Source organism: Taudactylus pleione, unplaced genomic scaffold (genome assembly GCF_031769625.1).
Source record: "Taudactylus pleione unplaced genomic scaffold, aTauple2 ptg000753l, whole genome shotgun sequence".
Lineage (NCBI taxonomy): Eukaryota > Metazoa > Chordata > Amphibia > Anura > Myobatrachidae > Taudactylus > Taudactylus pleione.
In genome coordinates, this window is record NW_028285155.1 from 6,947 (window position 1) to 22,862 (window position 15,916).

The 15,916-nt window shown below is 48.2% G+C and overlaps 1 protein-coding gene across 1 annotated transcript in view; it reads right to left on the reverse strand.

Moving 5' to 3' along the window:
* Window positions 1–3,493: 3,493 nt before the first annotated feature.
* The window catches only part of LOC148477067 (protein NDRG4-like), an 84,556-nt gene continuing 72,133 nt past the window's right edge, over window positions 3,494–15,916 (reverse strand). The window contains exons 5-7 of the mRNA XM_088457288.1: window positions 11,821–11,881; window positions 9,620–9,706; window positions 3,494–3,592 (exon numbers count right to left, since the gene is read on the reverse strand). Of these exons, the coding sequence (XP_088313414.1) occupies window positions 3,494–3,592; window positions 9,620–9,706; window positions 11,821–11,881 (247 nt within the window). The remainder of the gene's footprint in view (window positions 3,593–9,619; window positions 9,707–11,820; window positions 11,882–15,916) is intronic.

The window sequence follows — 15,916 nt, forward strand, 5'->3', positions numbered from 1 at the left end:
ATGGTGGTATTGTTACTAGTAGAAGACATATTGATACTACTATATGGCAGTATTATTACTAGTAGAAGACATATTGATACTACTACATGGTGGCATTATTACTAGTAGAGCAGCCATATTGATTCTACTACATGGTGGTATTATTACTAGTAGAGCAGCCATATTGATACTACTACATGGTGGCATTATTCCTAGTAGAGCAGCCATATTGATTCTACTACATGGTGGTATTGTTACTAGTAGAAGACATATTGATACTACTATATGGCAGTATTGTTACTAGTAGAAGACATATTGATTACTACTATATGGCAGTAGTGTTACTAGTAGAAGACATTGATTACTACTATATGGCAGTATTGTTACTAGTAGAAGACATTGATTACTACTATATGGCAGTATTGTTACTAGTAGAAGACAATGATTACTACTATATGGCAGTATTGTTACTAGCAGAAGACATATTGATTACTACTATATGGCAGTAGTGTTACTAGTAGAAGACATATTGATTACTACTATATGGCAGTATTGTTACTAGTAGAAGACATTGATTACTACTATATGGCAGTAGTGTTACTAGTAGAAGACATATTGATTACTACTATATGGCAGTAGTGTTACTAGTAGAAGACATATTGATTACTACTATATGGCAGTATTGTTACTAGTAGAAGACATTGATTACTACTATATGGCAGTATTGTTACTAGTAGAAGACATATTGATTACTACTATATGGCAGTATTGTTACTAGTAGAAGACATATTGATTACTACTATATGGCAGTATTGTTACTAGTAGAAGACCTATTGATTACTACTATATGGCAGTATTGTTACTAGTAGAAGACATATTGATTACTACTATATGGCAGTATTGTTACTAGTAGAAGACATATTGATTACTACTATATGGCAGTATTGTTACTAGTAGAAGACATTGATTACTACTATATGGCAGTATTGTTACTAGTAGAAGACCTATTGATTACTACTATATGGCAGTATTGTTACTAGTAGAAGACATATTGATTACTACTACATGGCAGTATTGTTACTAGTAGAAGACATTGATTACTACTACATGGCAGTATTGTTACTAGTAGAAGACCTATTGATTACTACTACTATATGGCAGTATTGTTACTAGTAGAAGACATATTGATTACTACTACATGGCAGTATTGTTACTAGTAGAAGACCTATTGATTACTACTACTATATGGCAGTATTGTTACTAGTAGAAGACATATTGATTACTACTATATGGCAGTATTGTTACTAGTAGAAGACATATTGATTACTACTATATGGCAGTATTGTTACTAGTAGAAGACATATTGATTACTACTACTATATGGCAGTATTGTTACTAGTAGAAGACATATTGATTACTACTATATGGCAGTATTGTTACTAGTAGAAGACATTGATTACTACTATATGGCAGTATTGTTACTAGTAGAAGACATATTGATTACTACTATATGGCAGTATTGTTACTAGTAGAAGACATATTGATTACTACTATATGGCAGTAGTGTTACTAGTAGAAGACCTATTGATTACTACTATATGGCAGTAGTGTTACTAGTAGAAGACATATTGATTACTACTATATGGCAGTATTGTTACTAGTAGAAGACATTGATTACTACTATATGGCAGTATTGTTACTAGTAGAAGACATTGATTACTACTATATGGCAGTATTGTTACTAGTAGAAGACATATTGATTACTACTATATGGCAGTATTGTTACTAGTAGAAGACATTGATTACTACTACTATATGGCAGTATTGGTAATAGTAGAAGACATTGATTACTACTACATGGCAGTATTGTTACTAGTAGAAGACATATTGATTACTACTACTATATGGCAGTATTGTTACTAGTAGAAGACATATTGATTACTACTACTATATGGCAGTATTGTTACTAGTAGAAGACATATTGATTACTACTATATGGCAGTATTGTTACTAGTAGAAGACATATTGATTACTACTATATGGCAGTAGTGTTACTAGTAGAAGACCTATTGATTACTACTATATGGCAGTAGTGTTACTAGTAGAAGACATATTGATTACTACTATATGGCAGTATTGTTACTAGTAGAAGACATTGATTACTACTATATGGCAGTATTGTTACTAGTAGAAGACATTGATTACTACTATATGGCAGTATTGTTACTAGTAGAAGACATATTGATTACTACTATATGGCAGTATTGTTACTAGTAGAAGACATATTGATTACTACTATATGGCAGTATTGTTACTAGTAGAAGACATTGATTACTACTATATGGCAGTATTGTTACTAGTAGAAGACATTGATTACTACTATATGGCAGTATTGTTACTAGTAGAAGACATATTGATTACTACTATATGGCAGTATTGTTACTAGTAGAAGACATATTGATTACTACTACATGGCAGTATTGTTACTAGTAGAAGACATATTGATTACTACTACTACATGGCAGTATTGGTAATAGTAGAAGACATTGATTACTACTACATGGCAGTATTGTTACTAGTAGAATACATCTTATTGATTACTACTACATGGCAGTATTGTTACTAGTAGAAGACATTGATTACTACTACATGGCAGTATTGTTACTAGTAGAAGACCTATTGATTACTACTATATGGCAGTATTGTTACTAGTAGAAGACATATTGATTACTACTACATGGCAGTATTGTTACTAGTAGAAGACCTATTGATTACTACTACATGGCAGTATTGTTACTAGTAGAAGACCTATTGATTACTACTACTATATGGCAGTATTGTTACTAGTAGAAGACATATTGATTACTACTACATGGCAGTATTGTTACTAGTAGAAGACCTATTGATTACTACTACTATATGGCAGTATTGTTACTAGTAGAAGACATATTGATTACTACTACTATATGGCAGTATTGTTACTAGTAGAAGACATATTGATTACTACTACTATATGGCAGTATTGTTACTAGTAGAAGACCTATTGATTACTACTATATGGCAGTATTGTTACTAGTAGAAGATATTGATTACTACTATATGGCAGTATTGTTACTAGTAGAAGACATATTGATTACTACTATATGGCAGTATTGTTACTAGTAGAAGACATATTGATTACTACTATATGGCAGTATTGTTACTAGTAGAAGACATTGATTACTACTATATGGCAGTATTGTTACTAGTAGAAGACATTGATTACTACTATATGGCAGTATTGTTACTAGTAGAAGACATATTGATTACTACTATATGGCAGTATTGTTACTAGTAGAAGACATATTGATTACTACTACATGGCAGTATTGTTACTAGTAGAAGACATATTGATTACTACTACATGGCAGTATTGGTAATAGTAGAAGACATTGATTACTACTACATGGCAGTATTGTTACTAGTAGAATACATCTTATTGATACCACGTAGTGTTGTTACTGTTACAAATACATTATTCCCCATACAATGTAACGGTGAGGCTGAGTATTAATACCTGACTGAAGAGATGAGACAATACTGTGTCAGGGAGGGAACTGGTCAGTCCGGACAGCTGAATAAAGAGAAATAATATGAGATATGGTAAGAACTTACCCTTGTTATCTCTATTTCTACGAAGTCCATAGGGTTCCACAGGATACCTTGGGGGGGTATAGGTGTGACGTCAGTCGCAGGGCACCAAAGAGTTAAGCTTTCAGCCTCCCAGGATGCACTAGGTCTCCCTCCTATACCCCGCCCCCGGGCCAAGGCACCTCAGTTAGTTACCAAGCCATAGGCCGGAGGAGGAGAAGGAAGAGAGAGAACAAAGATCTGGACACATACAAGAATCACATTCTCACCAGAGGGAGACGGAAAACCGGTGACCAGAGCAAAGCCCATCTGCAGCACAGGTGCGACAGGGCGGGAGTCCTGTGGAACCCTATGGACTTCGTAGAAATAGAGATAACAAGGGTAAGTTCTTACCATATCTCATATTTTCTACTTCAGGGTCCATAGGGTATCCACAGGATACCTTGGGGATGTCCCAAAGCAGTATCCTTTAAGGGTGGGGACGCTCCTGTGCAGAAAGGAGAATCCGCCGCCCGAAGGAAGCATCCTGAGAGGCGAAGGTGTCAAACCTGTAATACCTCACGAAGGTATGGACAGAAGACCACGTAGCAGCCTTGCAGATCTGAACTGCCGAGGCACCACGTCGAGCTGCCCACGAAGGACCCACAGACCTAGTGGAATGAGCCTTCAGAGAAGGAGGGACCGGTAGGCCTTCATGAAGATAAGCTTCAGAAATAGCCATACGGATCCAGGCTGCCAAAGTTTGCTTTGAAGCAGGCCAACCCTTTTTACGGAAGCCAAAGAGGACAAACAAAGCGTCCGACTTCCTAAACGAAGAAGTGCGGTCAACATAAGTCCTTAAGGCCCGCACAACATCCAAAGAGGCCTCACCCACGGAAAGACCCGGTGAGTTAAAGGCCGGAACAACTATTTCCTCGTTAATATGAAACTGGGAAATAACTTTGGGAAGAAACTCGGGCCGAGTGCGGAGCACTGCCCTGTTCCCATAAAAAACCAAGAAAGGGGGTCTACAAGAAAGAGCCCCTAACTCAGAAACACGTCTGGCCGAAGCAATGGCCAGAAGGAAAACAGTCTTAGCTGTTAGCCATTTAAGATCCACTGAGCCCAGTGGTTCAAACGGCGGTCCTTGGAGAGCCCTCAGGACCACAGCCAAATCCCAAGGCGCCACAGGTGGAACAAAGGGCGGCTGAATGCGGAGAACACCCTGCATAAAGGTGCGCACATCCGGGATTGTAGCAATCCTACGGTGAAACCAGACAGATAGGGCCGAAACCTGTACCTTCAAAGAAGCAAGGCGAAGCCCATGATCTAGTCCCGCTTGCAGGAAGGCGAGAATCCGAGACAGACGAAACTCCCGCGGTGCATAACCTCTCGGTCGACACCACTGGAAGAACGTATGCCACACGCGATGGTATATCCTCGCGGAAGACGGTTTCCGAGCTCGTAACATGGTACGCACCACAGAGCTGGAAAACCCCCGGGACCTCAGCATGGCCGTCTCAACAGCCACGCCGTCAAAGACAGCCGAGTCAGGTCCGGGTGAAGGCAAGGACCCTGAGACAGAAGGTCCGGTCGTAGCGGCAACCGCAGAGGAATGTCCACGGACAGACCCTGAAGGTCTGAGAACCAGTGCCGTCTGGGCCACGCGGGAGCTATCAACAGGAGCGTCCCTCCTTCCTGTTTGAATTTCCGGATTACCCGTGGAAGAAGGGAGACCGGAGGGAACAGGTATGCGAACCGGAACGTCCACCGGACGGACAGAGCATCCACCAGAGACGCCCCTTCGTCTCTTGTGCGAGACCCGTACACCGGCAACTTGTTGTTGTGCCGGGACGCCATGAGGTCGATTTCTGGAAGACCCCACCTGTCCACCAGTAGTTGAAAAACGTCCGGGTGCAGGGACCATTCCCCCGGATGAACGTCCTGGCGACTTAGAAAGTCCGCCTCCCAATTGAGCACTCCCGGGATGAAGACCGCTGATATGGCCGGAAGATTGCGCTCCGCCCAAACCAGGATCCGAGAGACCTCTACGAGAGCCGCCCGACTGCGAGTTCCTCCTTGCCTGTTTATGTAGGCCACGGTGGTAGCGTTGTCCGACTGGACCTGCACCGGGCGACCCTGGAGAAACCGCTGTGCCTGCTGGAGAGCATTGAAGACCGCACGGAGTTCCAAGATATTTATTGGAAGCTCCGCTTCTGTCGGCGTCCACCTGCCCTGGAACAAGTGTGGACCCGAAACTGCTCCCCAGCCCCGAAGACTGGCGTCCGTTGTCAACAGGACCCAATTTGGAACCCAGAACGGACGTCCCTTGTTGAGGTGGGTCGTCTGTAACCACCACGTAAGGGACAGGCGAACCTCCTGGGTGAGCACAATCGTCTGGGACTTCAGAGACTGAGTCAGCCCGTTCCACTTGGACAGGATCAGGTGCTGCAGAGGTCTGGAGTGAAACTGGGCGTATTCCACCATGTCGAACACCGACACCATGGAGCCCAGTAACCTCATCGCCGAGTATAAGGACACCTGGCGGCTGTGCAGACAACTGCGCACCCTTGACTGTAAAGCAGAGATCTTGTCCTCCGTCACGAAGATCCTTTGCTGTCCCGAGTCCAATAAGGCTCCAAGATGCAGAATCCTCCGAGACGGGATTAGAGTGGACTTCTGCCAGTTGATTAGCCAGCCGTGCCGTTGCAGCAGTGCAATGGTCAGGTCCAAGTGGCGTAACAGGAGCTCTGGAGATCCTGCCACCAATAACAGGTCGTCCAAATACGGCAACATGCGGACTCCCTGCAGCCGCAGAGAAGCCGCCATGACCGCCATCACCTTGGTGAAAACACGTGGTGCTGTTGCCAGGCCAAAAGGTAACGCCCGAAACTGGAAGTGGTCGCTGCTGATTGCAAACCTGAGGAACTGTTGATGGCGCCAAAGAATAGGGACATGCAGGTAAGCGTCCTGTATGTCCAATGACACCAAGTAGTCCCCAGGTTCCAGCGCCAGAATGATGGACCGTAGGGTCTCCATCCGAAACTTCGGGACCCGCAAAGACTTGTTGAGTGCTTTGAGGTTGAGAATCGGACGATATGACCCATTGGGTTTCTGTACCAAAAATAGATTTGAATAGAAACCCTGGCCCCTCTGGGAGAATGGAACCGCCACTATAACTCCAGCCTGGAGCATAGTGTGCAATACCTTCCGCAGCTCCGTAGCCTTGTTCCGGTCTGATGGGAGACCCGTGGTGAAGAAGCGAGCCGGGGGTCTGTGCCGGAAGGAGAGGGCGTATCCGTGGGAAACCACCTCCAGAACCCAAGTGTCTGTCGTAGTGGTCGACCAACACTGGGCGAACTGTAGCAGGCGGCCTCCCACCCTGGGATCCCCCAAAGGGAGGCCCGGACCGTCAGGCCGCAGGCTTGCCATCTGGCTTGGGGGCCGGACGTCTGGTACTCCATGCCTGCTTCCGGGGCTTGACCGATTTCTTAGGGCCAGCCTGTCGAGGAAACGACTGTGGTTTGGGCCTGCCCTGGGCCCTAGATGACCGAAAGGACGATGGTCCCGAACCAGAAGGAGCAGCGGCCGACGGGAGACAGGCAGATTTGGCTGCCGCCAGCGTGGCCACAATCTTATCCAGATCCGGACCGAAGAGAACTTCTCCGGTAAACGGCAACGCTTCCAGACCTTTCTTGGAATCTGCGTCCGCCTTCCAGGATCGCAGCCACAAGGTGCGACGAGCAGCTACCGCTGCTGAAGAAATTCTAGACACCAGAGTACTAATGTCTAGAGCCGCCTCGTTGATGTAGGTGGCCGAATCACGGAGATTGCCAATCAACTCCGCCTGATCGGCCGGACAGTCGGATTCAAAAGAAGCCTCTAATGAATCCGCCCAGCGCTCCATCGCTCTGGCAACCCAGCAAATGGCCATAGCCGGCCGTGCTGCCCCCCCAGCAAGGGAATAAGCGGACTTCAGGCAGATTTCTACCTTGCGGTCCGTAGCATCCTTAAGGGAGGACATGGATGGCATCGGCAATGTGGCACTACGGACAAGACTGGTCACGTGAGAATCCACCTGTGGAGGGGATTCCCACTTCGCAAAATAATTATCCGCGAACGGATAAGCCACCGCCAGGCGTCTCTGCGGCTGGTATCTTTTGCCAGGTTGTTTCCACGCCTCCTCTAAATGGTCCACCAACTGACCCGAAAGAGGAAAGACTGTGGCATCGCCCTTCACATCTTTGAAAAAGGCATACTTAGATTTAGCCGCTGGGGGAACTTCGTCCTCAATCACCAAGGCTGTGCGGACCGCCCGAATAAGTCCAGGAATATATACTTTGGACTTAGCATCAGCGTCCTTAGTATGGAGAGGTTCCTGATCGTAAGGATCTAGAATCTCCCCATCATCAGACGTCCCTTCGTCATCCTCATAAGGAGCGGACAGAGACGCCACCGGCCTTTTATGAGACCGCATCACAGACTCCCCTTGCAACACATCCGACAAGTGCTGTACAGAACTCGTCAGGGAGTTAACCCACGCTGGCTCCTGAGAACCCGGGAGCGGGGAAATAGGGAGACTGTGGGGTACCACCAATTGTCGTGGGAACCCCTGCATGGGTGACGACACCACAGACTGCTGGGACAAACCCATCGGAGTAAACGCGGGCTGCGGAGCTAACTGGCCCACTAAAGCTGTTAACGCCTGAGCGAAACAAGCCCAGGGCGGCTCCTGTACCGGTGCTGTAACCGTAATAGGCCGCGCCATGGACAAACACTGCCGGCAAAGGCCCTCCGCGCTACCCTCCCCCTCCGCTAACGGTACTTTGCACGTGGTACACTGTAGCCGGAGGGGAAAATCACTTTCAGACATGATGGCACCACGTATGTGACCTCTCTCACCAATTAAGTATTAAATAGGCGAGAGACCACCCTGCAGCACCGCACCGCAAGGGCTTTAGCAGAAAGAACAGGGACAGTAATAAAGCTGACAGTTTAGAGAAGAAAAGATTACAGGCAGCAGCGCTAGCACAGTCACATACAATGCAGAAAAATAACAATTCCTGCACTAACAGCGCTGATCACTCAACTACACAGACACAGGGCCTGGTAGGACACAGCGCTGCATACACAGACCTGACCACAGCGGAGGAGAGGTATGCGGGGGGACCCAGACCACGATGCTTCCGTCCAGCGCTTCCAGCAGCGTTCACCATGCGTTCTGGAGAAGATGGCCGCCGAGGAGCAGAGAGGAGGCTGGCCTGGGGGAGGAGCGCTGCCACAGGACCAGTCGGCAGCATGCAGAGAGGGCTGTGTGCAGCGGGGGAGGCGCCGGCTGTGAGACAGGGAAGGCGCGCTCCCCTGGCATGCATTTAACCCCTGGGACGCCGCAGCGCTACCGCTCTGCTGCGGTCCGCTGTCCCAGGGGGTAGTGGAAGCGCAGGTTGGTCGCCTGGCTCCACGCTGCAGCCAGTCCCCAGGGAGCCCCCTGCCTGGGGACTTAGGACCATGTGATCAGCGGGGACCCACCGCGGGACCCCGCTGCTTACCTCTGTCCCCCTTGAATCCGGCCATGGTCCGGAGCATCTGGGGTCACCGCTAGCTGTGACCCCAGACGCCCACCAGCATCCCCGGATCAGTACCGGCGTTCTGGTACCGGCGGGGTGTAGGGAAGACAGCATGGACGTCAGGACTGACTGTCCATGCTGTACATCCAGATGTGCAGCCACAGCTGCATGAAGAATAAGCTTCAGGGGCTCTTCTAGCCCCCACTCCAACAGGTGCATCCTGGGAGGCTGAAAGCTTAACTCTTTGGTGCCCTGCGACTGACGTCACACCTATACCCCCCCAAGGTATCCTGTGGATACCCTATGGACCCTGAAGTAGAAACAGTGATTTATATATATATATATATATATATATATATATATATAAAAGGATAGGGGCAGGTATCAGAGAACACAACTCTCTGGGGTCACCAGAAGATGGCGGCGATGCAGCGGATTATAAACACAGTAAGCGTCTGCCTTACCTTGGAAGCCGCCCAGTCGATCCAGCCCTTCCCATTGGGATCAATGTTTACCAGGACCAAACCTTCCACCAGCTCTGGGAAAATCAGCTGTGGGCAGAGAAAGTTTAAATAACCATGGAGGTCTCGCCAGTGTCTCTGCACTCTATATGCGCCGTCTCGCCAGTGTCTCTGCACTCTATATGCGCCGTCTCGCCAGTGTCTCTGCACTCTATATGCGCCGTCTCGCCAGTGTCTCTGCACTCTATATGCGCCGTCTCGCCAGTGTCTCTGCACTCTATATGCGCCGTCTCGCCAGTGTCTCTGCACTCTATATGCGCCGTCTCGCCAGTGTCTCTGCACTCTATATGCGCCGTCTCGCCAGTGTCTCTGCACTCTATATGCGCCGTCTCGCCAGTGTCTCTGCACTCTATATGCGCCGTCTCGCCAGTGTCTCTGCACTCTATATGCGCCGTCTCGCCAGTGTCTCTGCACTCTATATGCGCCGTCTCGCCAGTGTCTCTGCACTCTATATGCGCCGTCTCGCCAGTGTCTCTGCACTCTATATGCGCCGTCTCGCCAGTGTCTCTGCACTCTATATGCGCCGTCTCGCCAGTGTCTCTGCACTCTATATGCGCCGTCTCGCCAGTGTCTCTGCACTCTATATGCGCCGTCTCGCCAGTGTCTCTGCACTCTATATGCGGTGTCTACAGCCCTGTGAGCGGATTGCGGGGTTGGCCTAGTGTCAGGGTGACGCACCACTACCTGTCTCAGTCACACATGCGGTAGCCCTGTGAGCGGATTATAGGGCTGGCCTAGTGTCAGGGTGACTCACCACTACCTGTCTCAGTCACACACGCGGTAGCCCTGTGAGAGGATTATAGGGCTGGTCTAGTGTCAGGGTGACGCACCACTACCTGTCTCAGTCACACACGCGGTAGCCCTGTGAGAGGATTATAGGGCTGGTCTAGTGTCAGGGTGACGCACCACTACCTGTCTCAGTCACACACGCGGTAGCCCTGTGAGAGGATTATAGGGCTGGCCTAGTGTCAGGGTGACGCACCATTACCTGTCTCAGTCACACACGCGGTAGCCCTGTGAGAGGATTATAGGGCTGGTCTAGTGTCAGGGTGACGCACCACTACCTGTCTCAGTCACACACGCGGTAGCCCTGTGAGAGGATTATAGGGCTGGCCTAGTGTCAGGGTGACGCACCACTACCTGTCTCAGTCACACACGCGGTAGCCCTGTGAGAGGATTATAGGGCTGGTCTAGTGTCAGGGTGACGCACCACTACCTGTCTCAGTCACACACGCGGTAGCCCTGTGAGAGGATTATAGTGCTGGCCTAGTGTCAGGGTGACGCACCACTACCTGTCTCAGTCACACACGCGGTAACCCCGTGAGAGGATTATAGGGCTGGCCTAGTGTCAGGGTGACGCACCACTACCTGTCTCAGTCACACACGCAGAAGCCCTGTGAGAGGATTATAGGGCTGGCCTAGTGTCAGGGTGACGCACCACTACCTGTCTCAGTCACAGCTTAAACACTTCTCAGCTTAGTAGGGACACGTCACCCTGACAGAGAGGTCGGTGCGGATCTGAGCCCTATTTCAGGACTGATCTGAGAGCTATATGCGTCTGGGGCAGTGAAATGACCAATGTGGGTGCTTCACATACGCCATACCCCAAATCTCTCTACGCAATTCTTCTGACATCATGGTGTTAATTTGTGGGTGTGGGTAAAAGCCGGAAACATTGTAAATGCATTAAAAAGTCAGAAACAATGTAAAGTGTATTGAAAAAGCCGTAAATTACCATAGTATATAGAAAAGGGCGTAAATTACCATAGTATATAGAAAAGGGCGTAAATTACCATAGTAAAGATATAGAAAAGGCCGTAAATTACTATAGTAAAGATATAGAAAAAGCCGTAAATTACCATAGTATATAGAAAAGGGCGTAAATTACCATAGTAAAGATATAGAAAAGGCCGTAAATTACTATAGTAAAATAAATAAAAAATAATATATATATATATATATATATATATATATATATATATAAAAGCCGGACATTTACATAGTAAATATATAGAAAAAGCTAGAAACTTATTTACATTGTTTGCGGCTTTTACCCTCTTCCTGGATTTGTGATACGTGACAATGGGGGTAACGCTCCGGCTTCATGTCTGAGCTGTTATATTCCAACATTCACATCTACTTACAGCGAACTTTGCAAGGACGTAAGATCCAGCTCCAACTCCAATGCCAATGATGCTCTGAATGCTGCACACAAGAGTGATACATTATATCACACACTGTAATACGCTATATCACACACTATAATACGCAATATCACACACTATAATACGCAATATCACACACTATAATACGCAATATCACACACTATAATACGCAATATCACACACTATAATACGCAATATCACACACTATAATACGCAATATCACACACTATAATAGGCTATATCACACACTATAATAGGCTATATCACACACTATAATACGCAATATCACACACTATAATAGGCTATATCACACACTATAATAGGCTATATCACACACTATAATAGGCTATATCACACACTATAATACGCTATATCACACACTATAATACGCAATATCACACACTATAATACGCTATATCGCACACTATAATACACAATATCACACACTATAATACGTTACATCACACACTATAATACGCTATATCACACACTATAATACGTTACATCACACACTATAATACGTTACATCACACACTATAATACGTTACATCACACACTCACACATTACAACACGTTATATATCACACACTCGCACATTAGTTCTACAGCCATGGCCAAAAGTTCTGAGAATGACACGTATTGGGTGTCACAAAGTCTGCTGCTTCAGTGTTTATGATAGTAATTTGCATATACTCCAGAATGTCATGACAATGAACTTACTCCCAAAAACAACATTTCCACTACATTTCAGCCCTGCCACAAATGGACCAGCTGACATCGTCTCAGTGATTCTCTCGTCAGCACAGGTGACATGTCAGTGATTCTCTCGTCAGCACAGGTGACATGTCAGTGATTCTCTCGTCAGCACAGGTGACATGTCAGTGATTCTCTCGTCAGCACAGGTGACATGTCAGTGATTCTCTCATCAGCACAGGGGAATGGGTATGAAATACCGCCGGCTGCATGGCCAGCGGTTCGATTCCCGTCAGCGGCAGCCCGACAAGAGCAGAGTTAGAAGCAGCAAAAGCCCGACAGCGCTGGAAATCACGACTGTGGATAGGTAAGTATGTAGTAACCTAACCCCCCTAACCCTCCTTAGGGGTGCCTAAGCCTAACTTCCCCCCCAAGTGCCTAACCCTAACCACCCCCTTCCCCGCTGCCTAACCCCAAGTCCCCCCCGGGGGGGGGCCTAACCCCAAGTCCCCCCCGGGGGGGGTGCCTAACCCCAAGTCCCCCCCGGGGGGGTGCCTAACCCTAACCCTCCCTCCCCCTAGCCTAACCCTCCCGGGGGGGTGCCTAACCCTAAGTCCCCCCCCGGGAGACCTAAACCTAACCCTCCCCCCCCAGCAGCTGTCCACTCGCAGCGCCCGGCATCACTACGATCGGGATGCGGGCGCCGGTCTCCCAGCATCGGGGAAATGCGGGCGTCTACATCTAGACGTCCGGCATTTCACCCTTGCCGGGATATGACAGTCGGGAAGCCGGGTGCCGGTATTTAGGCAGTCGGCTTCCCGATTGCTTCCCAGCACAGGTGACATGTCAGTGATTCTCTCGTCAGCACAGGTGACATGTCAGTGATTCTCACATTAGCACAGGTGACATGTCAGCGATTCTCTCGTCAGCACAGGTGACATGTCAGTGATTCTCTCATTAGCACAGGTGACATGTCAGCGATTCTCTCGTCAGCACAGGTGACATGTCAGTGATTCTCTCATTAGCACAGGTGACATGTCAGCGATTCTCTCGTCAGCACAGGTGACATGTCAGCGATTCTCTCGTCAGCACAGGTGACATGTCAGTGATTCTCTCGTCAGCACAGGTGACATGTCAGTGATTCTCTCGTCAGCACAGGTGACATGTCAGTGATTCTCTCGTCAGCACAGGTGACATGTCAGTGATTCTCTCATTAGCACAGGTGACATGTCAGTGATTCTCTCATTAGCACAGGTGACATGTCAGTGATTCTCTCATTAGCACAGGTGACATGTCAGTGATTCTCTCATTAGCACAGTTGACATGTCAGTGATTCTCTCGTCAGCACAGGTGACATGTCAGTGATCCTCTCATTAGCACAGGTGACATGTCAGCGATTCTCTCATTAGCACAGGTGACATGTCAGTGATTCTCTCGTCAGCACAGGTGACATGTCAGTGATTCTCTCGTCAGCACAGGTGAAACATCAGCGATTCTCTCGTTAGCACAGGTAACATGTTAGTGATTCTCTCGTCAGCACAGGTGAAACGTCAGTGATTCTCACGTTAGCACAGGTAACATGTTAGTGATTCTCTCGTCAGTACAGGTGACATGTCAGTGATCCTCTCATTAGCACAGGTGGGAGTGTTGACGAGGACAAGGCTGGAGATCACTCTGGGCCTGACTCAGCACGCAACGCAAAGGAGAGAACGCACGGACATGGCCGATTTTTTGTACTGCGCATGAGTGAACTAGCCAGTGCGAACGGTAAGTGTACGCAGACTACATGCAGCATGCACGCAGACCCCTTTAGATATTGATTGACAGGAAGTGCAGTCTGTGGGTGGAGACGGGGGGGGGGGTCGGGCGAACGCAGGCGTGCCTGTGCATTGGGACGCCATTTTAGGATCATCCATAATTAAGCCATTAGACGCAGTGCTGAGACTATGTGCACATAGGAAGCTACCAAGATCCTGCGCGAGGTCTGGTCATCCACTATTATGCAAAATAAGTCCGATGGTTCTCGATTTTACCGATGTTTACGCTATCTTGGGTACTCAGGCTGTGAGTCGAGAGATGGGCGGCGAAACATGGGGCTGGGCGTCGGCATCTTGTGCCGCCGTCTCCGTGCGTATGAATTGATTAGCATATTCTCGCAGAGGCCGGGTGCGTGCGTTCTCTCCAGAGCCGTAGCTAGACTTTTTTGTGCCTTGTGCCAGAGAGCATTGGCACCGCCCTCCCCCCTCCCATTTTTTTAAAATAGGGACATAATATAGTGCACCTGAGAGAGGGCCATGGCCTCATGGGGAAGGGCTAGGGAAGAGATAGGGGAGGCCAGGAGATGCTGGGGATAAATAGGGACATAATATAGCACACCTGAGAGAGGGCCATGGCCTCATGGGGAAGGGCCAGGGAAGAGATAGGGGAGGCCAGGAGATGCTGGGGATAAATAGGGACATAATATAGCGCACCTGAGAGAGGGCCATGGTCTCATGGGGAAGGGCCAGGGAAGAGATAGGGGAGGCCAGGAGATGCTGGGGATACATAGGGACATAATATAGTGCACCTGAGAGAGGGCCATGGCCTCATGAGGAAGGGCCAGGGAAGTGATAGGGGAGGCCAGGAGATGCTGGGGATAAATAGGGATATAATATAGTGCACCTGAGAGAGGGCCATGGCCTCATGGGGAAGGGCCAGGGAAGAGATAGGGGAGGCCAGGAGATGCTGGGGATAAATAGGGACATAATATAGTGCACCTGAGAGAGGGCCATGGCCTCATGGGGAGGGCCAGGGAAGAGATAGGAGAGGCCAGGAGATGCTGGGGATAAATAGGGACATAATATAGCGCACCTGAGAGAGGGCCATGGCCTCATGGGGAAGGGCTAGGGAAGAGATAGGGGAGGCCAGGAGATGCTGGGGATAAATAGGGACATAATATAGTGCACCTGAGAGAGGGCCATGGCCTCATGGGGAAGGGCCAGGGAAGAGATAGGGGAGGCCAGGAGATGCTGGGGATACATAGGGACATAATATAGTGCACCTGAGAGAGGGCCATGGCCTCATGGGGAAGGGCCAGGGAAGAGATAGGGGAGGCCAGGAGATGCAGGGGATAAATAGGGACATAATATAGCGCACCTGAGAGAGGGCCATGGTCTCATGGGGAAGGGCCAGGGAAGAGATCGAGAAGGCCAGGAGATGCTGGGGATAAATAGGGTCATAATATAGCGCGCCTGAGAGAGGGCCATGGCCTCATGGGGAAGGGCCAGGGAAGAGATAGAGAAGGCCAGGAGATGCTGGGGATAAATAGGGTCATAATATAGTGCGCCTGAGAGAGGGCCATGGTCTCATGGGGAAGGGCCAGGGAAGAGATAGAGAAGGCCAG